The following is a 26,689-nucleotide window of genomic DNA, read 5'->3' as shown; positions in this document are numbered from 1 at the left end:
TGAGCTGAAGTCGGATGCTCAACCAACTGGGCCCTCCAGGTGCCCCGGTACTGATGCTTTTGAAGACTATTAGCTGTACCTAGTAAAGCTATCAATTCCATTTCTGATATACACTCAAGACAAATTAGTGCTTATGTCCACCAAATACATGGGAAAAAAATGTTCTCAGTCCATTTTTATTCATAATAGCCAAAACCAGGAAGCAATGTAAATGCTCATCAGTAGAAAAATGGAGAAATAAATTATGGAATATTCATACAATGGAATACCATATGGAAAAGAAATAACAAATGACTGCACAGGCAACCATTTGTTGAATAAAAAGAACCAGACACAAAAGGAGACATACTGTATTATTGTATGATTAGATTTAGTTGAGGTTCGAAATTGGGCAAAACTATCTGTGACCATCGAAGTCAGTACAGTGGTTTCCTTGGTCTGGGCGGGGGGTAGTGGAGGGTTTTTAATGTTTATTTATTTATTTTGAGAGAGAGAGAGAAGGAGAGCACAAGCAGGGGAGGGGCAGAGAGAGAGGGAGAGAATCCCAAGGAGGCTCTGCACTGCCAGCACAGGGCCCAGCACGGGGCTTGAACTCATGAATGTGAGATCATGACCTGAGCCGAAATCGAGAGTTGGACATTTCACTGACTGAGCCACCCAGGCGCCCCAGGAATGCTCTATATCTTGATGTGAGTGATGGTCGTGTGTGAGTGTTAGTGTATGTGTGTGTGGGGGGGGTGTATGTGATATTCGTCAGGCTCTGTCTGTAAGATTTATGCATTCAATTTACTGTAAGTTATACCTCAATTTAAAACAATTTTTTAGAGGGTGGTGGCAATGACAAATACATGTGATTGGAGTAGAGAGCAGGGAGGGGCACTGGGGCCCGGCACGTCCAGAGGTCGTTTGGGGCCCTGGGGAGCTACACTTGAAGGAACCAGGAGGTAGCAGGCTTTGGGGACTGGCAGAGAGAAGGGCAACCACTCCCACCCGACTCGGCTACCCTCACGCTCTGCGTCCACTCCACCTGCCAATCTTGCCAACCCTCTTGACTCCAACCTTCCGACCTTCTAGAATGAGAAAATTAAAAAACGACAGTGACTTGAACAGATACACGCCAAACTGCTCAAAAAAGTATCAAAACACGTACAACCCAAGCTGAGGAAGAGCTGGTGGCATAACTGTTTTTCTGTTTCGACACACCCTTAAAAGCCGGACACACCAACCCTATCGTCCCTGCAGAAGTTTTTAGTGTCGTGTCGGGGGTAGCGTGCTGGGGGAACGGTAAAGTCCTCAGCAAACACAGATGGATAGCTGCACACTATCGATGCCCAGCTTGACTCTGGAATGTAGACCGGAAACAACCAACAGTTGGAATCTTGGAGGGAAAGGCCCCGTCATTCTGGGAATTTGGACTTCCTCACTGATTCTCTGTGAGGCTACACTCTCTGGCTCCTGTCACGCTCAGTCTTGCTCATTCCAAATATTTGGAGTATTCCTCTTGATTGTGTCCGGGGCTCTTAGAAACATGAGTTGTAACTTAGAGCCCTTCCCTTCAGAAACCCAGAAGAAACCCCCTCACACTTGTTAGCCAAGGGCTGGGTGAACCCTCAGGCCCTATTGCCTAAGAGCTGGATCCGTGTGGGATCGATTCTGGCCCAGGCAAACGACCTAGGCAGTCAGAACAAATGCAGCTGACTGGTTGGTTCTTTGGGACTTCAATAAAAGCCGGAAGTGGGGGGGGGGGTGCAGCGCCTGGGTGACTCAGTCAGTTGAGCTTCTGACTTTGGCTCAAGTCATGATCTTGCGGTCTGTGAGTTCGAGCCCCACGTCGGGCTCTGTGCGGACAGCTCAGAGCCTGGAGCCTGCTTTGGATTCTGTGTCTCCCCCTCTCTCTGCCCCTACCCTGCTCTCTCTCTCTCTCTCTCTCTCTCTCTCTCTCCCTCCCTCTCAAAAACAAATAAACATTAAAAAACAAGCAAACAAAAGCTGGAAGGTGTACTCAATTGGACAAGAGGGCTCTTTGGGTGCAATTAATTGGCTCTGTGTGCATGAGAGAGGCTACGAGTTCAAGGGCTGCCATCACTCAATTCCTGCCCTCAGATACTAAATCTGAACCAGTGACTTGCTGATTGCTCAACAGCACCAAGAACCGCCCTAATGTACGTCAAGGGCACCGCCAGCCTTTCATTTGGGTTTTATTAATTTTTTAAGCAGGAAAGCAAACAGCGAGTGGCCTTCCTAGCCCCTGTTCGGCATCTTGTCTTCCAAGGGGCCCAGGTATCCCTTTTCCCGTTCTCACCCAGAGGGGCGAGCCAGAGCCGCGCTGGAAACCCGGTTTCCTGCCTTGTGGCTCTGTTTGTCTTGGACTTTTATCAAGGAGGAGCAGGGCGGAAAGTTCTACGTGCGGGCGGAGATGTCAAGCACAGCCCCCTGGCCTTTCTCCCAGCTAAACGGCTCCGATAAGTAAGTGGGCAGGCCTTGAGCCCCGAGACCCACAGACACACTTGGATGACTTTACAGAAATCAGTCGGCCGGGCTCTCCGAGGGCTCTGACCAGCTCCGGATGCGCCCCCTCCCAGCACCGCGGACATGGCCAACCAGACCAACGCCTCCACCCTGTACGACAGCTACGAATACTACTTGGACTATGTGGACCTCATTCCCGTGGATGAGAGGAAGCTGAAAGCCAACAAATGTGAGTCCTCGACTGGGGGAGCCAGCCAGGCAGAGGCTGGGGGTTGGCCCGAAAGACTTTCTCTGGCCACTTCCTACTCCCAACAGATGTCACAGATGAGCCCAAACACGACCCTAACCCTAACCCTCAGAGATAGAAGTAAACGGGAGCAGAATCTTATCTGTCGTCTTCTGTAAGAGGTTTGGAACTAACCTCCTAAGAAACTAGGATGATTTGGGAGCAGAATATGCTTTTATTTTTTTAATTTTTTATTTTTAATGTTTACTTAGTTTTGACAGAGAGAGAGAGAGACAGTGAGAGCAGGAGAGAAGGAAAGAGAGGGAGGAAGACACAGAATGCCCAAGCAGGCTCCAGGCTCTGAGCTGTCAGCCCAGAGCCCGATGCGGGGCTCGAACCCATGAACCGTGATCACGACCTGAGCTGAAGTTGGATACTTAACCAACTGAGCCACCCAGGCGCCCCTAGAATATGTTTTCTTTTTTTTTTTTTTTTTTAAGTTTATTTATTTATTTTGAGAGAGAGACAGAGCACAAGCAGGGAGGGGCAGAGAAAGAGAAAGAGAGAGAGAATCCCAAGCAGACTCCATCTGTGATGTTAGCTCAGAGCCTGACTTGGGGCTCAGTCTCACAAACCGTGAGATCGTGACCCGAGCCAAAATCAAGAGTCTGATGCTTAACCAAGTGAGCCACCCAGGCACCCCAGAATATGCTTTTAAGACAGACTTTTTTTTTTTTTTGTTAGAGTGTGATTTGCCTGGGTTCCTGTAAGCTAGGTGAAATTTCTTCAAATTGCAGATTTCGCATTTTCTCTCACTCTATGCAGATTTGGGGGAGGTTACTGTGTCCACCCCTAAGATATATGATTTACTGGTTTCCATGAAAACACCAACTGATTGGGGCGCCCGGGTGGCTCAGTCAGTTAAGCGACTGACTTCTGCTCAGGTCGTGATCTCGCAGTTCGTCAGTTCAAGCCCTGTGTCGGGCTCTGTGCGGACAGCTCGGAGCCTGGAGCCTGCTTCCGATTCTGTGTCTCCCTCTCTCTCTGCCCCTCCCCTGCTCGCGCTCTCTCTGTCTCTCAAAAATAAATAAACGTTAAAAAATTTTTTAAATACCAAGTGATTTTACTCTTCATGGTCTCAGGAAGGACCACCAGAGCAAACCAACATGCTTTTTTTTGCTCCTCTCTCTCCCAGTCTCTATCCCTTGGGTAAGTTGGTGCTTTGTGAACAATCTTCTCTGAATATTCCAGCTACTCGGTCAAGATAACAAGTTAGCTGAGGGAATGAGTACGAAAAAGCAAACCAAACCAAAAAAAGTCTCAGGGCTCTCTGCCATCCTCAAGTCTCGGGCTCCTTGGCTATTTCTTTATTTTATTTTTATTTTTATTTTTGAGACAGAGAGAGACAGAGCATGAGCAGGGGAGGGGCAGAGAGAGAGAGGGAGACATAGAATCAGAAGCAGGCTCCGGGCTCCGAGCTGTCAGCATAGAGCCCGACGCGGGGCTCGAACTCACGGACTATGAGATCATGACCCGAGCCGAAGTCGGACGCCTAGCCCCTCCTTGGCTATTTCATGCCCTATGATCACATAATCTGTCAAGAAGTAAGTGCGGTCGCTAGAAGGAACAGGATGCTTTCCCTATGAAAAGCAAGATCACTTGTTCACGCATCAGCTCAAAACTGAAATCCATTTGGATGTTATCGGTAATAAAAGGTAGCAGATCCCCGGCAGAGCCCTTGGAGAAAGTTGTCTAGAATGTCTTGTTAGGAAGTGTACCTGTTTCCATTTTCATTTACAGCTTCCAGGAGTCTGGGTACCCATCCACGTTTGCTGCGTCCCCAGCCTGGTAGCAAAGCTTTTGCGAGGGACGATAGGTTTGGTGTGTGTTTCCTGATGCGGGGTATATACTCACGAATCAAAAAGCAGAATTTTGCACAGACAGCTCACAGTAACAGGGAGAGAGTGGCAGGGTTGAAATAGAAGCCCACTGATACGTATGGTCAGAAGTTCAGACCTTCAGGATACATATAGGTCTGGACAAAATGTAAATCTGCATTCGGGAAGGTTGTTTTTAAATTAACACGAATTAGGGGCGCCGGGGTGGCTCAGTCAGTTAGGCGTCAGACTCTTGATTTAGGCTCTGGTCGTGATCTCAGTGGTTTGTGAGATCGAGCCCCTCAACTCTGCACTGGGCCTGGAGCCTGGAGAGATTCTCTCTCTCTCCCTCTCTGCTCCTCCCCCACTCCTTAGGATGTGCACGCACGCGTGTGCTCTCTTTCTCTCTCTCAAAAAATTTTTTAACCTGAATTAAATAAAATGCTGTTAGCTTCAGACACCCCCATCCTTTTGTACACCAGACATCTCGCTTGGTCACCACCTGGGCTCCAAAGCTCTCTCCCCTGCTCTGAGTGGGAGCTCTCTTTGCTTATTCAAAGTCTTCGAACCTACAGTCTCAACCTCCTGCCCTGTATAATTACCCACGAACAACGTCCATGTTCTGGAAAACATGTGGTTGATGTTCTCTAAGTTGCATGTGAGGTTTTATTTTTTTTATTTTTTTTTCAACGTTTATTTACTTTTTGGGACAGAGAGAGACAAAGCATGAACGGGGGAGGGGCAGAGAGAGAGGGAGACACAGAATCGGAAACAGGCTCCAGGCTCTGAGCCATCAGCCCAGAGCCCGACGCGGGGCTCGAACTCACGGACCGCGAGATCGTGACCTGGCTGAAGTCGGACGCTTAACCGACTGCGCCACCCAGGCGCCCCGCGTGTGAGGTTTTAAAAGAAATACTTTTTCTTGCACACATGGGCTAGAGATAAAAAGTTCATAGCCTGCTGGGCATACAAATGAGGAAACTCCTTCCCGGGGCGCCTGGGTGGCTCAGTCAGTTGAGCGTCCGACTTTGGCTCAGGTCTTGATCTCATGGTTTGTGAATTCGAGCCCCCCGTTGGGCTCCTTGCTGACAGTGCAGAGCCTGCCTGGGATACTCTCTCTCTTCCTCTCTCTCTCTCTCTGCCCCTCCCTCACTTGTTCTCTACCCCTCTCTCTCTCTCTCTCTCAAAATAATAAACAAATAAACTTTTAAAAAAGCAACGCCTTCCCAAACTCCCAAATGCTATATAGACCATCTCAGTGAGGAAGCTGTCCCAGGGGGAGGCCAGCCACTGGGTCCCCCAGACAGCCTAGATGTCAGGAGTCTTTGACACCCACGGAGAGAGGTACTCCTTCTGGCTTCCTTGATTTCTGTTTGTATCTCAGTCTTCATGTGTTCTCTGAATTTAATCTCCACCTTCTCTGGAAAAGGAGTTTGAGGCTAGACAAAAATACTCTCCCAGGGTGTTTCTGTCCCGGATGGGTAGTTGTCTAGCTTGTGTTTGGGGACCGGCCGGGAGGCAGTGACACACGGAGCAGAGGCCGGGCGCGTGGAGCCCTGCGCCACCTGGCAGGAGTTCACATCTGAGCTCTGCCACTTTCTAGCTCTGTGACTTGGGGCAAACAAGTTACTAAGGCCAGGCCAGATTCAAGAGGAGGGAACTAGAACCTATCTTGCAGTGAGAAAAGTGTTGAAAACTCAAAGCAGCCTTCCACCCACCACAAACAAGAAAAAGTATGGCAGGCGGCAAAATAAAACAGGAAGGGTAGCCAGGGAGAGGTGGGGCCCTAAGAGGAATCGGGCGGTTGGTAAAGGCCCCCCAAGGATGTCCTGGGAGCAGGTGAGAGACCAAGCCCTGAAGCGGTCTCTGGGAGGAGCCTTCCAGGCCACAGGAACTCCGAAGACAAAGGCTCTGAGGCAGGGGGATATCTGGTGTGTTCCAGGAACGAAAAGCGATGGCAGTGACTATTCCCTTGTATTTTGGAAACTACCTGGGAAATATCCTTTTTGCCCCTTGAAACGGAAGCCATTTTCTTATTTCAGAAGTCAACACAACCCATCAATCAACAAGAAAAAAAAAAAAAACAATGGAAATATGGGCAAATGATACGAGAGCACAGTTAACAGAAGAGGAAACTCAAAGGGCCGAGGAACGTGAGAAAACGCTCACCTTCACAAGTACTCAGGGAGCGCCCCGGGAAGGACACTGAGGTTCCATTTCACACTCACTCAATGCACAAACATGGAAACACTGATACTCAGTGTGTCGGGGTAGGAAGTGGAGAAATTTGTATTGCCACACGTGGATGATGACCTTAACATTTTAATATCCTTTTTTTTTTAAATTTTTGTTTTAACGCTTATTTATTTTTGAGACAGAGAGAGACAGAGCATGAACAGGGAGGGTCAGAGAGAGGGAGACACAGAATCCGAAACAGGCTCCAGGCTGTGAGCTGTCAGCACAGAGCCCGACGCGGGGCTCCAACTCATGGACCGCGAGATCGTGACCTGAGCCGAAGTCGGCCGCTCAACCGACTGAGCCACCCAGGCACCCCTTTTAATATCCTTTTTTAAAAAAAGGATCTGGAGGAACTACTCTGTGTATTTCCATGAATTTGGAACATTTTATAATTCAAACTTTTCAAGAACGTTTATCTATTCTGAGAGAAGGAGAGAGGGCACGCGTGCCTGGGAGGGGGAGGGGCGGAGAGAGAGAGAGAGAGAGGCAGAGAGAGAATCCCCAGCAGGCTCCGCGCTGTCAGTGCAGAGCCCGACGAGGGACTCCATCCCGTGACCATGAGATCGTGACCTGAGCTGAGATCAAGAATCGGATGCTTAACTGACCGAGTCACACAGGTGCCCCTCGAATTTCTAAAATGTAAGTTGTGGGGCGCCTGGGTGGCGCAGTCGGTTAGGCGTCCGACTTCAGCCAGGTCACGATCTCGCGGTCCGGGAGTTCGAGCCCCGCGTCGGGCTCTGGGCTGATGGCTCAGAGCCTGGAGCCTGTTTCCGATTCTGTGTCTCCCTCTCTCTCTGCCCCTTCCCCGTTCATGCTCTGTCTCTCTCTGTCCCAAAAATAAATAAACGTTGAAAAAAAAAAATAAATAAATAAATAAAATGTAAGTTGTAAAGGTTAATATGCTCATCGTAAAAGACTCAGACAGTAAATTACTGCACTTTACCATTCAGAAAAAAAAAAAATCAGCATTAGCATTTTGGTGCCTGGCCGCCTTAGGGTTTTTCTGTGTCTTCAAGACACAGAATGTGCCTGCACGCACATATACACACATGCCGTCTGTGATGACTCCTGAGGGGAAACTGACACCTGCCTTGAGTGACCTCTCTCCTCCCCGGGCCTGTGACTGCCAGGCAGAGCCCAGCGGGCGGCCAGGGGCCACCCTCTCCAGTGGATGGACGAGCGCGGCTGGGAAGGACAAGGACCCTGAGCCTGCTGGGAGGCTGGGGACAACAACCCCACGCTCTGGGCCGTTTGGCAGGATTTTAAACATTTCGCTCATGTTGACAAGGACCCTCTTTTTTATATTATTACTAATTGAGGGAAAACGTGCACAACACAAAAGTGACCATTTAAGCCATTTTAAGGGCACAGTTTGGCGGCAGTAAGTGCCTTCACATCATGCCACCACCCATCTCCGGAACTTTTTCCATCTTCCCCAAACTGAACTCAGTACCCGTTACACACCAGCTCCCCCTTTCCCTCTGCCCCCCCTCTGCCTCCGATAACCACCTTCCTGCTCTCTGTCCCTGTGAATCTGACTGTTCTGACCATCTGCCACGGACTGAGTCCGGGGTCCCACCCCACCAAACTCACGTGAAACGTGAATCCCCAGTGGGATAACATTTGGAGGCAGGGCCTTTGGGAGGTGATGAGGGTTAGACCAAGTCATCAAGCCGGGGGCCCACCGTGGAATTCGTACCTTTTTGAGAAGAAACAAGAGTGCTTGTCCTCTCTCCCTCGTTCACGTGAGGACATAAGCAGGAAGCGAGCTCTCGCCTGGAACGGAACCCACCAACACCCTGATCTTGGACTTCCGGCCCCTAGAACCGTGAGAGAATAAATGCCCGTGATTTAAACCACCCAGTGTATGTGATTTGTTACAGCAGCCTGAACGGAGGAAGACAGTACGTCACCGAAGGGGAATCATACGCCGTTTGCCCTTTCGTGTGGCTTATTTCACGGAGTCTTCACTCTGACAAGGACCCTCTTGGGAGGCAGGCCCCTTGGCCAGTTTACAGAGCTTTCTGTGGCAGAAAGAAATGTACGGCAGGTAGCTAAGACTACAAAAACAACCCGGAGGTTGATAGTCTCCTGACACCAGAGATGTAAACTCCCACGGCATGGCGATCGTATCAGTCAGCGTTCTCCAGAAAAACAGAACCAATAGGAGGTACGTCGATGCGGATAAGAGGAGCCTGGTTATAGGGACTGGCTCATGCAGTTAGGGAGGCTGACGAGTCCCACCATCTGCCTGCTGGAAGCCTGGGAACCCAGGAAAGCCGGTGGTGATTGAGAACTACAGGAGCTGATGGTTTGAGTCCTGGAGTCCAAAGGCCCAAGAACCAGTGTCCAGAGGCAGGAGAAAATAGACGGCCCAGTGCAAGGAGACAGCGCAAGAATTTGCCCTTCCTTTGCCTTTTTGTTCCATTCGAGCCCCCAACGGCTCGGCCGATGCCCACCCACACTGGTGAGGGCAGATCTCCTTATTCAACCTACCGAATCGATGCTAATCTTTTCTAGAAACACCCTCACGGACACATCCAAAAATCGTGTCTTACCAGCCGTCTGGGCATCCCTTCGCCTAGTCAAGCTGATGCACGAAATTAACCATCACGCAGCGTAAACCAAGAGGGTCACCAGATGAGGACTGGGAGTGTGTGGTGTGGAGTCAGAGCAGTCGCCACAGCAGGACGTTGCAGAGACCTGGTCACAGGGGTGATGGATGTGCACAGGTGAACCGGCCCGGGAGTCCCGCGCGGGGTGTCCACTCGTTACTTGGTCAAAATGCTGTCACGTGTCCCCACGGCCCCTCAGCAGAGTCTGGGGGAACTTCTCCTCCAGCTTCTTTCCACCGGCTTCCTCATCCGTGTCTGAAACACACACGGATCTGCATCCCCGCTGCCCTCTTGGACCATGGGCCAAAAGTCCCTCTCTCTCACCTCCGGTTGCCAAACTTCTCAAACTCATGAGCACTTTCCCCTTCTCTGATTCCCGGCATCCACCGTCATCCGAAACAGCTGCTTCGGAAAAGTCACCCTGCTCGCTCGCCTCCTTCCTCCCCCTGGTTTCTGTGTCTCTCCAGCTCCACTGTCATCTCTCTCAACCTCTTTCCTTCTTTCCCTAGTTTCACTCTCCTTAGGGTGACCAAGCCCCTAGGTTGGCACAGGATTGTCACATGGATGCATCTTGGGGAACTGAGGCACATCGGGATGGTCACCTTAAATCCCCTCTTCTCCCTCCAGTCCCACAGACAGGAACAACACTGCCACTACCCCCAGATCATAGGGAAATCAGAAAAAGGCTCCTACTCTGGGGACACAGTTAATCACACCTATCCAGGTGGAATTCCTTGAGCAGTGCACAACCTGTGCAACTCTCCATGGTGTTACTGTGTAGGAGGGACTCCAGGCACAACCATGTGCCCATTGCACTGTTCCCTGCCCCTGCCCTCTCAGAGTCTAATCTCCCCTTTTTGTCTTAGTAGTCCTCTGAAACTCGGTGCTGTCCATTCTGTGTTTCATTCATCTCAACTAGCCCCACTTCCACACCATACTAGAAACACACCATTCCTGACCCACCTTCTTGCTTTTGCTCGCGATTAACTCAACAACCAAATTTTGCAACTATCCGTGACAGGCCAGGCGTTGCACCGAGAGTTGGAGGCACAAATGCAAAAAGACCAAGTCCCCGTCCTTGATATTTTACGAGAATGATTTTATTTTGTGGCCACTATTATCTGTTTTATGGTGGTGTATTTCCAAGTAGGTTACGGACATCAGGGCATCCCTCCACCGGATTTAGGAAAATCGTAACAGGAAAGAACGTAACACGATACCCAGACATTTCAATAATTACGTCTTAGTGTCCTCCAACAGTCTACCTTCATCGTCCCACATTTCCCTAAAAGGTGCTTATAAGCTACTTTGTCTGTTCCATGTTGATGTACTGGATCTGGTGACATCTCTTTGGTCGATCTTGGTCTAGAACTTTTTGTAGAAGACACTGACTCGAGGGAGGAATCAAGCAGGTCGCTCTTTCCATCCTCGACTGTTTAGTGAGGTGGCCGCGACTGATCATGAATATGCTGCTATTTGACGGACGGTGTTGTGCTGGAGAATGTGCAGAAGTGGCCAGCAGAGCACAGAGAAGGACACCCTTGGGGCGAAGTAAGACGTAAGGAAGGCTTCACAGGGAAGGCGGGCTGAGCTGAGTCAGAAGACCCAGGGGGACTTTGCCCGTCTGATCCACAGGGGCCGGTCCGGCGGGGCGGGGTTGGGGGTGGGGGCAGAACGGTTACACTCCTGCTTAGGCCAGAGGTGCTTTTGGGAAGAGTGAGTGATGGAGGATGTGCTCCGGACCACGCGGGGGTCGGGTTCTTGCAGGTCAGTCTCAGAAGATTCCTGGGAGCTGTGGGGAGTCATTCAAAACCGTAAGCAGAGGGGTGCCTGGGTGGCTCAGTTGGTTAAGTGCTGACTCTTGATTTCTGCTCAGGTCGTTGATCTCACGGTCCATGAGTTTGAGCCCCACGAAGGGCTCTATGCTGACAGCGTGGAGCCCTGCTTGGGATCCTCTCTCTCCCTCTCTCTGCCCCTCCCCTGCTCTCTCTCTCTCTCTCTCTCAAAATAAATAAACATTAAAAAAATTAATAAAATTGTAAGCAGAGAAGAGACAAGGTCCAATTTGCTGGCTAAAAATATCCCTCTGGCGAATATATAAATTTGAGGTTTGGGTGGGAGGCAGGTGATACATAGGCAGGAAACAGCCATATGCTGGGAAAGATCTGGAAGCATAACATTGGATAGATCTCTACCCTTAGGAGGTGACAGTCTAGGAAGGAGGGGCCTGCCTAAATAAATGAGCGTGCTATGGTATCCCAGACATGGGAATAAAAGTATGTGGGGGTCCCGGGGCCCAGAGGAGCCAAGTGATTTGCTCAAGGTCATCTAGTAAAATATTTGCAGAGCTGGGACTTAAATTCCAGGCTCTGATCCCTTAGGACTCGTCCCAGGACACTTGACACGATTAGTGGGCAGATTCCCACCAGACTGTTCCAGCGGAGCAGGAACCCTTCCCTGTCTTGCTCCCCACCCCCAGCTCCCAGACAGTGCCTGGCACATCTCAGGCACACGAGAAGTCTCTGCAGAATGAACAGATCACCTGCTGTGAGGTACGCAGCTCTTGTACATACTGGTCATTTTCATGATGCGTACCTGTGTCAGTTATCAGTTTACTGGAATTCCATGATCAACGATGGAATTCCTTAACAGTGAGCCGGGAGTGAAGCTTTCGCAGGAGGGGGCCCTGGCAGGGGCGCAGCAGGACGGCCGTGCTGGGGCTGGGAGGTCGGCAGTGAGGGTGTGAGGACATGCAGGGCCAACAGCCTCGGTCACTGGCCCAGAACGTGGTCCCGCTGAGATCCTGCAGCCTCGCGGTGGCAAGAACCTCTCAGCAGCCATCTTGATGGAAAAACCAACGCCCCGGGGCAATCTGGGGCCGGTGGGTCGGGGGAAGAGTTGCAAGCCCAGATGGGGGGGGACCATCTGGGTTGTCTATGGTTCATCCAGCAGCTCCAAACCAGTTAGGCCTGGCTAAACCAGCCAACATCTCTGCTATCCGGTAACCAAACCACATCCCCGGGGAGGTCTGAACCTCTCTCAAGTATGTCCTTCCTTGGGGTTATGGGCTGGACTGGGTCCCCCCAGCCTCCCCCACCAAATTCCTATGTTGAAGTCCTAACCTCCCGTACTTAAGAATGTGACTGTAGGGGCGCCTGGCTGGCTCAGTTGGTTAAGTGTCTGACTTCGGCTCAGGTCATGATCTCATGGTTCATGGATTTGAGCCCCATGTCGGGCTCTGTGCTGACAGCTCAGGGCTTGGAGCCTGCTTCAGATTCTGTGTCTCCCTCTCTCTGCCCCTCCCCTGCTCATGATTCATCTCTCTCTCTCTCTCTCTCTCTCTCTCTCAAACATAAACATTAAACATTTTTTTAAAAGGATGTGACTATATTTGGAGATGGGGCCTTTAAAGTGAGAAAATAAGTTTCTGTTCCTTAAGCCACTGTCTTAGTCTGTCTGTTCAGGCTAATATAACAAAACACCTCAGACCGGGTGGCCTATAAACCAGAAACATCTATTTCTCATGGTTCCGCAGGCTGGGAAGTCCAACATGAAGGCACCAGCATGGTCGCATTGGGGTGAGGGGCCCCTTCCTGGTTCATAGCTGGCATCTTCTTGCCGGGTCCTCACATGATGGAAGGGGTGAGGCAATCTGTCGGGAGCCTTCTTTATACAGCCACTAACCTCATTCATGGGGGCTCCGCCCTTATGACTCAAGCACCTCCCAGAGGCCCCACCATCAAATACCATCCCTTGGGGCATGAAGATTTGACGTAGGAGTTTAAGGGAACACAAGCATTCTGACCATAGCACAGCCTGAGCAAACGTACCTGGGTCCCCCCTCCCTCCCTCCTCAGCCCCAGCACACCTTGTAGAGTCTCCTCGTATCTTACACTCTTTAATCCTTCTGAATAATTTTTCATATTAGACTTCCCGTTTCACCTTCTGTGTGATTTCTACCTCCTGACTGGGCCTGGCCTGTCACAATGTCCTTCCAGTCGCAATGTCTTTTTTCTCCCGCATCTGCGTAAACGCACCCATCACGCTGCGGCTCGGAAAAAGCAAGTTCATGGCGCGCAGCCAGAATGCCGCTCTCATCTTTCTCCGACCGCTCGTGCAAACCTACTTAGTGGTGCTGGTTCTTTCCCTGGAGTAGGTCTCATGCTCACTCTTTTTTGTTGTTGTTTTTGTTTTTCTGTTTTTGTTTTTTTTTTAATTTTTGAGAAAGAGAGAGAGACAGAGACAGAGCTTGAGTGGGGGAGGGGCAGAGAGAGAGGGAGACACAGAATCCGAAGCAGGCTCCAGGCTCCGAGCTGTCGGCACAGAGCCCGACGTGGGGCTTGAACTCAGGAACCGTGAGATCGTGACCTGAGCGGAAGTTGGACGCTTAACCAACTGAGTGCCCCTTACTCTCAAATTTTAAAAAATGTGTCTATCAGGGCACCTGGGTGGCTCGCTTGGCTGACTTCCGCTCAGGCCAGGATCTCAGGGTTCGTGAGTTCCAGCCCAGCATCGGGCTCTCTGCTGTCAGTGTAGGGCTGCTTCAGATCCTCTGTCCCCCTGTCTCTGCCCCTCCCCGGCTCGTTGTCATTCTCGCTCTCTCTCAAAATGAATAAACAAACTTAAACCAAAAAATGTCTACCGGCCAGTCTAGTTACCCGAGCAAATGTCTAAGCCGATGAAATCAATTTCAAAAATACTTAAAACCAAACCGCCTTCGAACTTCATTCAAAGCGAGAACTTCCTCTTTCCCTGGCTTGGGGGCAGGAGCGCTTGCTTCCTCCTTCCTTCCTCAGCAAGCTCCTCCTCCCCAGCCACCTGCCCCATCCTGTTTGGCGACACATCTTCGCTGGAGCGTCAGGGATGGTGTGGGGTGAGAGGCAGAAAGGACGAGGGGGTTTGCCAGTGAGGCGGCTCGGATCCTGATTCGGACGGCAGCCGGTCAGCACAACAGACACACCCGCACAGGCGGCCCTGGAGGGTGAGGAGGACATCGATGTACGTCAGCCGTGTCCACAAAGGGGGGCCCGCTACTTGGCTCGGGGCCTCTGCTCCTGTCGATTTCGCCGCCCCTCCTCATACGAGCCCGTGTGACGGGTGTCCTTTGTGCATTCCCTGGGATGACGGTCACCAGCCCCATGACCTGAGGGTGGGGAAGCGATTCTCCTCTGTAGCCGTCATTACTTTTTGGCCGAACTCTTGCACTGGCCTCCCCACTGGCCTCCCCGCCCTCCAGCTTGACTGGCACTGATCCAGGCGGGGACGTCCTTGATGCAAGCTGGCTCCTTCACTCCTCGCGGCGGCTTTGCAAGAGATCTCCCACCACAGGCAGTGCTCTCTCTTGCTGGCCTCGTAGGACGATCCTCGGGACCCTGTGCTCTGAGGCCAACTTCCGCCTGGACCCGCTCTGTGAGAGGCCCGACTCCCCTTCAGGCTGTGCTCATGCACGTGACCCTTTGGGCCAGCTCTGGGCTGGCACTCAGCCCGCACCCTCCCCTGAGGCCCTCGGGGACACAGCTTGGCCCCTCAACGGCCGGAGGCTGGCTCCTTCCACTCTGCTGACACTGATGGCCCAGTCTCTTGCTTTTAAGATGTTCTCGAGCACACATCATCAGACTCCAGTCCACTGTGTCCCACTAACTGCAAAGGACACGTGCAGAGTGCCCTTGAGCGGCCTCTTCGCAGTTCCACTGGAGGGCAGGGCACCAGCTGCCCTCCTAGACAGAGTGAGGGCTGTGGGGGACCATCTACCATCTCTAAAGGAAATCCCTCGGAGGTAAGCAAACCCAAACCAGATTTCAAGTAGTCAATGCCTATTTTAGTCTACTCAGGCAGCTATAACAAAGTTTCATAGACTGCGGAGCTGCAACAGATATTCATTTCTCACCGTGCTGGAGGCTGGGAGTCCAAGGTCAAGGTGGCAGAAGAGTCACTGTCTGGTGAGGACGTCCTTTCTTGCTGTTGGGCTCACATGGCCTTTCCTTGGTGCATGTGAATGGAGAGGGGCTGGGGGAGAGGAGGAGGAGGAAATGGGAGAGAGAGAGAGGGAGAGATAGAGAGGAGGGAGAGAGTGGGGGAGGGAGGGGGGGAAGTGGGAGGGGGTGAGAGTGGGGGAAGTGGGAGAGAGAGAGGGAAAGAGAGAGAGAAAGAGGGAGGAAGAGGGAGAGAGAGATTCTTCCTTTTATTATAAGGACACTAATCCCACCATGGTGTCCCACCCTCATGATCTCCTCTAAACCTAATCACCTGTCAAAGGCTTCACCTCCGACTACCACTAGTCTGGAGATCAGGGCTTCCGAATCGGGAGGTGGGGGGACACATTCGATCCATAGCACCGCCTTTCTACAGAGTCCACTGTGAACATCCCGTCTCCCCTGTAGATTTCAGGGAGGATCTGGCTGTGTCTGCTCTTTTATACTTTGCCCTTATTGACTTCACAATATGTTGTTTTCCTGTGTTGTGAAATATTCTCTCACAAAGTTTTGTAAATAACTGCACGGCGTTCTAAAAATGTGCGGGTTTGAACACTGAGAGTGGTTCCAGGATTTTGCTATTACAAGCAGTGGACTTGGGAAGAAAAAAAAACTTCTTGCCCTGTTGTGTGTCCACAGTATTTGAATTCAAAGTTCACTTAAAAAAAAAAAAAAAATCCCCAAAATGCAAAAGTAGAAATCTCCATCACCCGCACGCTGTGCTGCTGCTATGATGATGTCACTCTTGTGATCTGTAATGGTCAGCAGAAGGCGGTGTCAGGGTGTCTCAGGGAGGCTCTGTTGACCTGGCTTTGAAGGTGGGGCAAGGTAAGCGTGAGTCCGGGTGAGGAAGGACAGAGGTCACACCGCAGAGAGCAGGTGAGCCTCTTTGCTGACAAATGCACCTTTCTCTCCTCGCCAGTTCCTCTGGGCTGGATCTCCAACCCAGTCAAACAGATCAGAAAGCTTCACTTGTGCAGAGGTTCACATCAAAGACAGAAAGGTGCTGGGACTGGAGCCAGGAGCCAGGGATGCTTTAAGGTGAGACAAAGGCAAAGCTTCTGGAAGATCTCCTGGGGCAGCCGCTTGAACCTTGGAAGGCTGAGTTTCACTCCTGTGCCAAGTAGGGAAGGAGGCGACACAGGAGGGAAAATACCTAATAAGCAGGAGGGATTTTAAGACTTTTGTGTTCATGCCCATATACTGGAGTTTATTCCATCATGGATGGACAGATCATTGGAAATACCTAGGGAGATAGATTATATATATAATGGCGAATTCAGCGCTGACTTGAGGAATCTGGGTTCCTCTTTCCCAGGGTTAGCTTGAAATCTGGTGTGATTTTGTTACAGGGACTTCACAAGGATTTTCACCCTTGTGATTTTACAGATGTGACTTCTGTTTCGGGGAAAGGTTAAGAATCTCTCCAATGCTGTCAGAAAGGTGGGGCATGCAAATCTGTTTCCTGGGCCTCTGCTTGAATTAATTATATGTTTGCTTTTCTATCTGTCCCCTTTTCAGAGGCTAAGCTTAGGAGAAAACCAGTCCCATATAGCAACCTCACAGCGACCACACACATTATTCTAATGCGATGAATCTCCAGATACCGCTCTAATGCTCCCTTGCACGGAGCAGCAAGATGGATTGATTTCCCTTGGGTAGGGTCTGGCTTTCACGCTGTGTTATTTACTTCTTGGGTCAATATGTCTTCTTCCTTTAATTATGGCTTGGGAAAAATTTGTCATAGCCTGTATGGACTTCCACTGATGTGCCAGCTCCGGCACCTTCGATAATCAGGCAGTCTGTTCACCTGTTGCCCTGTCAGCTGGGAGAGGAAGAACAGAAACAGGCCACCAACCAATCTCTTGTGAATGCAAGGCAGAGAGCTCAGGGAAAAGACTGAGCAAACAACTTACATAGAACTCTCTTCTGGCATTCGGAGCAATCAATTTCATGTTACAACTTTCACCGAGACTTCTAAATCTTCTTCAAATGGTCAGTTATGGGCATGATATAAGCAGTGAAAGTGATTTTTAGGGGTGCCTGGGTGGCTTAGTTGATTAAGCGTCCGACTTTGGCTCAGGTCATGATCTCAGGGTTCGTGAGTTCAAGCCCCACAGTGGGTTCTGTGCTGACAGCTCAGAGCCTGGAGCCTGCTTCAGATTCTGTGTCTCCCTCTCCCTCTGCCCCTTCCCTGAGCACACTCTGTGTGCCTCTCTCTCTTTCAAAAATAAACATTAAACATTTTTTAAAAAGTGATTTTTAAACAGAGACATGAGATTGTTTGTGTAACGATTTTCCCATCAAGGTAGCCCCAACCGAAGGCGCTACACACGAATGATACTATTATTGTTCAAAAACTGCTGGGACTCTTCTTTTGGAACTGACTTTGGTAGTGACAGTATATTCTATGGAACGTCCACAGTGAAACTATGTATATCTTTCGAGGGTGGATTTGCTTTTGGGAAATAGTTAGGAATCACCCATAAACTAATCAGGTGAATGGATCGAGCTGACTGATACCACCGGGGTGTTGAAAAGGAAATATGATTTTACAAAGTAGCAAAACTGGTGTGTGTGTGTGTGTGTGTGTGTGTGTGTGTGTCCTTGATGGTAATTCCAAAAGAATAATTTAGAAGTGTTTATGAATGTTTGATAAATGTTTGTAAATGTTTAATCAAGACATTTTATTTTTTTTTATTTTTTTAATGTTTATTATTGAGAGACAGAGAGACACAGAGCGTGAGCAGGGCAGGGGTAGAAAGAGGGGGAGACACAGAATCTGAAGTAGGCTCCAGGCTCTGAGCTGTCAGCACAGAGCCCGACGCGGGGCTTGAACTCACAAACTGCGAAATCATGACCTGAGCTGAAGTCGGTTGCTCAACCCACTGAGCCACCCAGGTGCCCCAAGACATGTATTTTAGAAAAATTGATATGACTCTATGATAGAGAGAGGATGATTATTTTGAACGTCAGCATTCATTTGGATTTGTAAGTTTTGATATGCTCGTTTAAAAAGCTGGCTCCTTCTACTGACTCAATAAGGAAAACTGGTTACAATTAATGGAGTACTGGACAAAACAGGTTAATTTCTCTTTCACCTAAAAGTCTGCAGGACAGCGTGGTGGGTCTGGCCCATGAGATCCTCAGAAAGCAGCTTCCTTCCAGCTCATTGCTCTGCCATCCCCCGGACGTGTCCCTCATCATCACATCCATGTCTGGCCAGCAAAATGGAGTAAGGAAATGCAAAGGGATACAAGGTCATGAGAAATCTAGAAGTCTCTGCAGGAGGACTCCTAGTAACTCCCTAGTAACTCCCTACTCACAGCTCATTGGCCAGAACCTTGTCACATGACCATACCTAGCTGAAAGGGCATCTGGGAAATGTAGTCTTTATCCCAGGCAGCGAAAGGTAGGGCTTCTAGGACTATGAAAGCACCTGAGAGCAAACATTAGGATTGACAACTAGCAGTCTATACATCACAATTACCTTTACTGGTATCCACTTGATTTTAGTGGAGCTTGAATCACAGAGATATCACTTGCCACACTACCCTCTTAACAGAAATAATAATTTTAGTTCTATTTACCTATCATTTCAAAACCATTAAACAAGGAACTGTGCTATGTGCATTACATACACATGGTACGTTACTTAATTCACCTAACAGTCTACATAACACACACTAACATCCCCCTTTAACAGATGAGAAGACAGATTTAGAGATGTATAAATCCCGGACTGCCTGACACCCCATGGTTAGAAAATGGCCAAGTCAGATTTTGAATTCAAAACTACCCACTTCCAGAGCTCAGGCCCTTAACCCCATTGTTTTTCCAAAGAAGGGAAAGATCTTGGAGTTAATCTCTAACCAGGACTCTGGGGCCCAAATGTTAGTAGTGTTTGAAGGAATGTTAAAGCTGAGATTTAGCAGTTAACAAAATCTAACGAGACTGAGGTGCCTGCTCTGAGTAGGAAGTACTTGGATCAGGTTAAGCTGTCAGCTCCAAGGTGGGACGAGAAATTCCCCAGTGTGATGCTCCACCATGCCATCAGAGCCTCTTCTTGTCAGTTAATTGTGGATGCCTAAGTCCCCTCATTCTGCCAGTGTGGTGGAAGGAAGAAAGGAAGGGAGAGAGGGAGGGAGAGAGAGAGAAAGAAAGAGAGAGAGAGAGAGAGAGAGAGAGAAAGAAAGAAAGGAAAGAAAGAAAAGAAAGAAAAGAAAAAAGAAAAAAGAAAGAAAGAAAGAAAGAAAAGAAAGGAAAGAAAGAAAGGAAAGAAAGAAAAGATAGAAAGAGAGAAAGAAAGAAAGAAAGAGAAAGAGAAAGAAAGAAAGAGAAGGGAAGGAGGGAAGGAAGGAAGGGACAGGGAGAGGAGAAAAAGGAAGTAAATGAGGGAAGGGGAGAAAAGGGGGAGGGAGAAAAAGGGAAGGGAAAGAGAAGGGGAGGGGAAGGAAAGGGAAGGGAAGTTTTCCACGGCTGGACTAGTATTGTTGTCAAGCCAGCCTGGTGCTCCTTGTTGTAAAAACAAGCTCAGTGATGTTTAAACAATTCCAACACTGGGGAATGACAGCTCTTGTCCGGGAACAACATGTTCTGTCCGAGCACTAAGGCTGAACCTTCAGCAGGAAGAGGAACAAGAACTCTATTTTTTTGGCCACCCTTTCCAACAGGATCATAACGAAAGAGAATTTAGTACAGGAAGTGGCGAGTAGCTACTGATCGCCTTTTTGGTCTGAAAAAAATTCCAATTTCACTTCTCTGAAGATACTGTGCTCTGTGAAAGGTGTCGCTTCATTTTCTGCTCAGTATGTAGGGATAATGACCAAGGCCAAGCAGACAAGTGTGAGCCCAGGAGAAGGGGAGGCGGGTGGGGGTGGGTCTCAGCTGCCAAACTTCTGAAGCTGTTTTCTTAGAGGCCCCGACGGCACTCATATAGGCGCTGAAGATCTCCAACCTTATGTTCTCTTTATGAAGGAGAAAGAGCAGTGGGGTCTGCCTAAATCTAAAACACCCCTGGGGTGGCTGGGTGGCTCAGTCAGTTGAGCATCCGACTCGGCTCAGGTCATGATCTTGCGGTTTGTGAGTTCAAGCCCCGCGTCGGGCTCTGTGCTGACAGCTCAGAGCCTGGAGCCTGCTTCGGATTCTGTGTCTCCTTCTCTCTCGGCCCATCCCCCGTTTGAGCTCTGTCTCTCAAAAATAAATAAATAGGGGCGCCTGGGTGGCGCAGTCGGTTAAGCGTCCGACTTCAGCCAGGTCACGATCTCACGGTCCGTGAGTTCGAGCCCCGCGTCGGGCTCTGGGCTGATGGCTCATGATGGCTCAGAGCCTGGAGCCTGTTTCCGATTCTGTGTCTCCCTCTCTCTCTCTGACCCTCCCCCGTTCATGCTCTGTCTCTCTCTGTCCCAAAAATAAATAAACGTTGAAAAAAATTAAAAAAATAAATAAATAAATAAATAAATAAATAAATAAATGTAAAAAAAAAATAATAAATAAAAAAATAAAACACCCTTACGGAATAAACCCCAAACTTCTGAAAGCATTTATACTGTCATACTTTGCGGTAGTTATAAAATAAATGTTGACTGGCCAGTGGGGCTGAAGCAGGTGTTATAGAATAACGTGCGGTGAGCAGTCACAGAATGCTGAGAAACTCAGAGGCTCCTCCCAAAAGTCCTTCAGTTTAGGACAGTCAGTAACAACCTCGCTCCCGAGTTCCCAGGAGCCCACACACCTCCTTAGCCTGGTCGGTGCTCAGGGGCACCACCGTCAGTTTCTCAGCTCAAGGACAGACAGGAGAGAGGATGTGGGAGCCTGGGGGGTCTTTGCTGTCCTGGCCTTTCTGGAGCGTGAAGGCCAAGCTACTGATGCCTTGTTACAAGGCAGTGGGAGCTCGATTCCTTTGGCAAGTATGGCATCTTTTCCTTGGGACTGTTTTTTTGATGCTGTTAAGGTCCAAGATCAACAGGCCTTCAGTTTCTCCTTCTACCTGTCTTGGGCCGTGGAGAGGACAGGGGACACCCCTTACTCAAGGTACCATTACTTACCCCTGGGGCCTCTACTTCCATATTCATGGAGGTGATGCACAAATCTCTAATACCCCATTATTCGTTCGTTTGTTCGTTCGTTCGTTCATTCATTCATTCAGTTTGTTCATTTCCTCATTTGTTTACCCATTCATAAACATCTTTTTGTTTAACAGAATACAACATGGAGCAGGCAGGTGTATCATCGGAAGTACTACTGGAGTTCAGAGGAGCGTGTTGGGGGAGGGGCGAGCAGGACAGAGGCGGCTGCTGATGTGGTTTGAAGCGTTGGGGTTCAGAGTCAACGGCCAGGAAAGAATTCGTTAGATGTCTTGGGTGCAAAAAGGGTGTTTTTTAACGTTTATTTATTTTGAGAGAGAGAGAGAGAGAGAAAGAAAGGTGTGAGTGGAGAAGGGGCAGAGAGAGAGAATCCCAAGCAGGCTCCATGCTGTCAGCTCAGAGCCCAATGCGGGTCTCGATGCCACAAACTGAACCGTGACATTATGACCTGAGCCGAGATCCAGGGTCGGATGCTTAACCTACTGGGCCACCCACGTGCCCCACAAAAGGGTGGTTTTATTTGACCACGGGGCCAGGGCTTTGGGGCAGAAAGAGCTGCAGTGGGGTTGTGGCCAGTGACTGATTATATACCCTCAGGTTGGGAGGGCGTTAGGGATAACGTAAGTCTCTAAGGTATTTTGGAAACAAGGTTTTCAGGACCTTGAGGCGTTAGCTGTTGTTAGGAAAAGGTCATTACTGTTTAGTAGAAACTCAGTCCTGGGACCCTTCAGATGTGTATCAGGGGGCCATAAGCTTGGAGTATGATTGCCAACATACATCTTGGGGGGGGGGGGAGGAGTTGAGATAAAAGAAGTTTCCAAAGGAATTTTTCTATGTGAAAGGACACTTACAGGATCCTGGGGGTCAGGATAATGTTAAGCTAAGTTACCTTCTGCCCCTTAGCAAAGGGTCATCATCCAGGCAACTGAGTTCTGAGAGGAAGGTCAGTCTGTCTGCCTCAAGGACTTATCAATGGGCTGTAGGCAGTAAGGGAATTTAGCTTTTCTTTTGCCTTAGTTTCCCACATCAGCAGCGATTTCCAGTGTGCTTGGTCCCTTTTGAACCCTCATCAGCCCCTGGCAGAGCCTGGCTTGAGTGGGTGCTTAATAAATACTCGTGGCACGACTGTCCTTCAGTAGCCTCCCTTGCTCACACGTATGGGTGTCTAGCAGGCCCAGTTTGGGGCATCTTGGCCTGGGGTCACGAAGTGTGTGTGGGATAAGCTACTGAACACACTAATTACGAGCCTGATGCCCTGTGCCGGTAGTCATAGCCAGTCCCCAAGAAACACTACCATATTGCACCAGTGCCTAGAAATTTGTAGAATGTTGCCTATTTGGAGCCTGGGAGAAGAGCATCTCCGGGCCTGCCGGATTCTACTCAGGGCCCAGAAGAGGCTAACTAGGTTTCCTAGTTCCCCCTGCCCACAAACACAGCCCAGTGCTGGCTGCACTGCCCCCCAGCTGCACCTGTTCCCATGAAAGAAAGGGGCCAGGGAGGCCCGGGGGGAAAAACTCTGCCTTGCCCGCCACAGGAGCACTCCAGCACCACAATCTAGACTCCGAAGGGGTCTCTGAAGCGGCCTCTAATGGAGTGGTCCCCACAGTCCCCTGCGGCCCTCACAGCAGAGGGGAGGTTGGCTGTCACATGAGTGGCCCACCGCCCCTGCTTCTCCCTCTGAGGGAGCAAGGGAAGGAGGGGAACAGCAGCAGCAGCTGAAAAAGCAAATCCACGGGGTGCCACCCACCTTCATTCACTGCTTTTCCCTCAACGGTCACCCTAACGGACCTTGAAGCTAGTTGCTCTGGGAAAAGGCCGCTTCCCTGCCGGCCTGTTCCTTCCCAAGGTTCTTGTCAGTGGAAAAACCTTCCCGGTGGCCACTGCTGAGAGGCCGGAAGACGAGAGAATGCCAACACTCGGGGCCCTATTTCCACGCTGCTCGGGGGCCCTCACGTCCCCTCGCCGTGGGCTTCTGGTGGTGTCACAGTGACGTTGAGATGCACTCTCCCTCCTGCAGATCTGATTGTCATTGCCTTCTGGGTGAGCCTGGCATTTTTCGTCCTGCTTCTCTTCCTCATCCTGCTCTACATGTCCTGGTCAGGGTCCTCGCAGGTGAGGTGAGTAAGGGTGGCGGGGGGGGGGGGGGGGGGTGGTGGCGCGTGTACAGGTAAGTCACGTGGCTAAACAGCGAGCGGCCGCATGTCCACGCAGCGGAATGTTATGTGGCCACAAAAAGGAATAAATCACCGATTCCTTCTGCAACACGCATGAACTTCAGAGTCACTGTCCTGAGGGATAGAAGCTAGACACAAAAGGGCCTGTATTGTATGACTGATTCCATTGCTATGAAACATCTAGAATATTCTAAAGCAGATTGTGTTGATGGTTGTATAACTCTGGGAATATACTGAGGATCTGGAGTTTTAGGTTTTAAATGGGTAAACTTTACTGTATGTATCTCAATGAAGTTGTTAGAGAAAATAGAGCCTAAATGACCCCACACGCCAGTTAGGTCTTGCCAAACAACTCACCAGGAAAATGGGACCCAAACTTAGGCATCTATGACCACCATGTGCTATTGAATACCTACTATGTGCCTTAGGGGTTAAATTCGGTAAAATCTAGGAGCCCCAAGAATTAGCTAGTCGTTAACCTAGCTCGTTACACATTTTTTGAAAATGTTTATTTATATTTGAGAGCGAGCAAGGGAGCGAGCGGGGGAGGGGCAGAGAGAGGGAGACAGAGGATCCAAAGCCAGCTCTGTGCTGAGAGCAGGGAGCCCAACGTGCGGCTCGAACTCACGAACGTTGAGATCATGACCTGAGCTGAAATCGGACGCTCAACGGACTGAGCTGCCCAGACGACCCTAGCTCATTAGATGTTAATTCCTGTGCTAGAAAACTGGCTTACCACATCCGATTTCCTCTTCTGGCTTAACCTGCCCCCCACGGCTACTGCGGTCTAAAATGACTGTCCTAACAAGGGACCCTATAACAAGGGACTGCCTGTCTCTGCCTTAGCTGATGGGACCAGGGCTGCCCAAACTCCCCTGAAACGTGGGGCCAGGTAGCAGAGCGATCCCAGGCGAAGACTGGGGCCGGACACCATCATGGGCCAGGCAGTCTCGGGGAGTGGAGACCGGGAGCCGGCACAGGATGCTGAGCAGCAGACAGATGAGCAGAGCTGCTCTGAGAGGAGGGGGCAGGGAGCGGGAAGGCCCTGAAAGACGAGAGGGCAGCCTCGCCACCTGGGGGCGTCCTGCCGCTGGCTCAGGGAGGACCTGCCCATCTGTGCAGGCCCGGACCAGCTTCAAGGGGGCTCCGTCTCCCTCCTCCACCCTGCCCTGCCAGGGGTGACTCACCAAGTCACTTCCGGTTCCCTTTGGTCACAGGGGGAGGCCGGGCCAGCTTCTGAGCAAATGCAGACCTCCGTCCTTTTCTTCTAGTTTTTACCACTCACGTGAAATTTGGGCAGATTTATAGCCCCAAGAGGTACCTGGGGGATAAATGAACGAAACGAGCTTTCTGAGGTGGCTCGTGGCCAGCCCTGTGCCAGGGACGGTTTGCAAGAGGAAGCTTCCCGGCCCAGTGGGCACACAGGCGGCCGAGGCTGAGGGGTCCCGCGTGTCTTCAGCGCTGCAATTTTACAGGGCAAATGGATGATGCTGTTCCCCGGCACCAGAGAAAGCACCCTCCAGACACTGTAACAGGCAGGAAGGGCTCAGGGGAGCCACCTGGGTCTTCAGTAAGATCTGGGAGACAGACGCAGGGTTGCTCCCTGAGGAGGTGCTCTTTCAAGCCTCAAAAAAAAAAAAAAAAAAAAGTCTGCCGGCATCATGTGAAAGGAGGGCTCTGATCCTTCAGGCCCCCTCTCTGAGCCTCCGCATTCATGTCAGGATTGCAACTAGTTGAAACTAGTTCTCCAGCCACGCATCACCTCACGTCACCCTGATGACACCTAAGAGGTGATCACGGTCCCCCGTCACTGATGAGACAGAGGGCAGGCGGGACGGGGCAGGCCGGCTCACGTCAGGCGGCCGTGCCCACTGCCCCTGGCGCTCAGGAGAGGCATCCAGAGAGCAGATTCCTGGCTGAGATACAAGTTGGCTGGAGGCACAGGTACCTGAGCTCTACACTCAAACCTGTGGACGGACGGAAGGCCAGCCTGCCCGCCCCCCGTCGTGAACGGACACATGAGGGAGACGTGGCCTCGGAGAGAACTAGTCGTCAACGTAGGGTCTGGCTCACTGTCAAGCACTGCCTGTCATCTTCCATTTCTGCACAGGGGTGACCTTTGTGAGCCGGGTGACCCGCCCCCAGGGTCTGCTCCCCTGGCCGAGGTGCCCTTGCCCCGCGTGCCTTCTCTACGGGCTTTGGGCCGGCAGCGGGGTGTAACAGGAAAGCATCCAGTAAGTTCTCTCGCCAGCTGTCATGCCTGCCTCCCATCTGCTCTGTCCACAGGAACAACGCCCAGCACCACCCAACACGCCCCTGGAGTCGCGGCCTCAACCTCCCGCTCTGCGTCCGGAGGCACCCCACAGGCTCCCCCGGGCTCGGGCAAGGAGCCAGGCAGCAGAGCATCCCGCCCTGAGCAGCGGCTGCGGCTGGGAGCCCCTCCGCCCTGCCCCACCTGCCCCGCAGACCCACCCTGCTCTCTTATGGGAGCCGGGTCTCGATGGGGACCCCCCACAGCAGCAGCTGACAACAGGGACGAGGAGGGGGGACCCCTCCTGGGAGACAGAACCTCTCAACTGTAGCCTGGACGCCAGCAAACGCCTGGTGAACTCAAACCAACCTGGACCCACAAGTGCCTTCGAAAAGCCTGCTTACGTGTAGCAGGAAGCGTGACTGGGTCAAGATACGCTATACAAGGGGGCACTGGCATGCATCATCCAGGGCCTGCAGCAGCCCAGCTAGCACGGGGAAGTAGCCCCAGATGTTGCGGATTTCTAGTGCATTTCACCAGCATACTTACTCCTTATGCACTTTGGGAAGGGCAAAAAAATAAAACACATATAAATTAAAAAAACATTTGCTCGCTCATCTTCACTGGGCCACTTTTTAGCTTCAACTACTAACTGCCGTAGTATTTAGCAACCCTGAGTTCTAAGCTGTTTGGAACCTTCTTCAGGACACCCAGGGAGGGCCTGGGAAGTTCCTTCTCATCCCCCCGACTCCCACTCTTTCCCAGACAGGGTGGCGCACAC

The 26,689-nt window shown here is 50.7% G+C and overlaps 2 protein-coding genes across 2 annotated transcripts in view; one reads left to right on the top strand and one right to left on the bottom strand.

The window, feature by feature from the left end:
* The first annotated feature begins 2,028 nt into the window (after positions 1–2,028).
* On the top strand, positions 2,029–26,672 carry LOC123575898 (melanocortin 2 receptor accessory protein). Its single transcript, XM_045436864.1, is given in 4 exon segments — positions 2,029–2,698; positions 23,501–23,600; positions 25,944–26,011; positions 26,014–26,672. Coding segments are annotated over 4 exon segments (579 nt in total). The 5' UTR covers positions 2,029–2,592; the 3' UTR covers positions 26,319–26,672.
* URB1 (URB1 ribosome biogenesis homolog) overlaps positions 14,126–26,689 on the bottom strand; it is an 86,589-nt gene continuing 74,025 nt past the window's right edge. The window contains exons 40-43 of the transcript XR_006701068.1: positions 24,841–24,978; positions 18,499–18,615; positions 15,688–16,511; positions 14,126–15,431 (exon numbers count right to left, since the gene is read on the bottom strand). The gene's annotated coding sequence lies outside the window, so the exon portion shown is untranslated. The remainder of the gene's footprint in view (positions 15,432–15,687; positions 16,512–18,498; positions 18,616–24,840; positions 24,979–26,689) is intronic.

This window comes from Leopardus geoffroyi, chromosome C2 (assembly GCF_018350155.1).
Source record: "Leopardus geoffroyi isolate Oge1 chromosome C2, O.geoffroyi_Oge1_pat1.0, whole genome shotgun sequence".
Lineage (NCBI taxonomy): Eukaryota > Metazoa > Chordata > Mammalia > Carnivora > Felidae > Leopardus > Leopardus geoffroyi.
The sequence above is the reverse complement of the archived record's forward strand: the minus strand, read 5'-3'. Positions and strand labels throughout refer to the sequence as shown.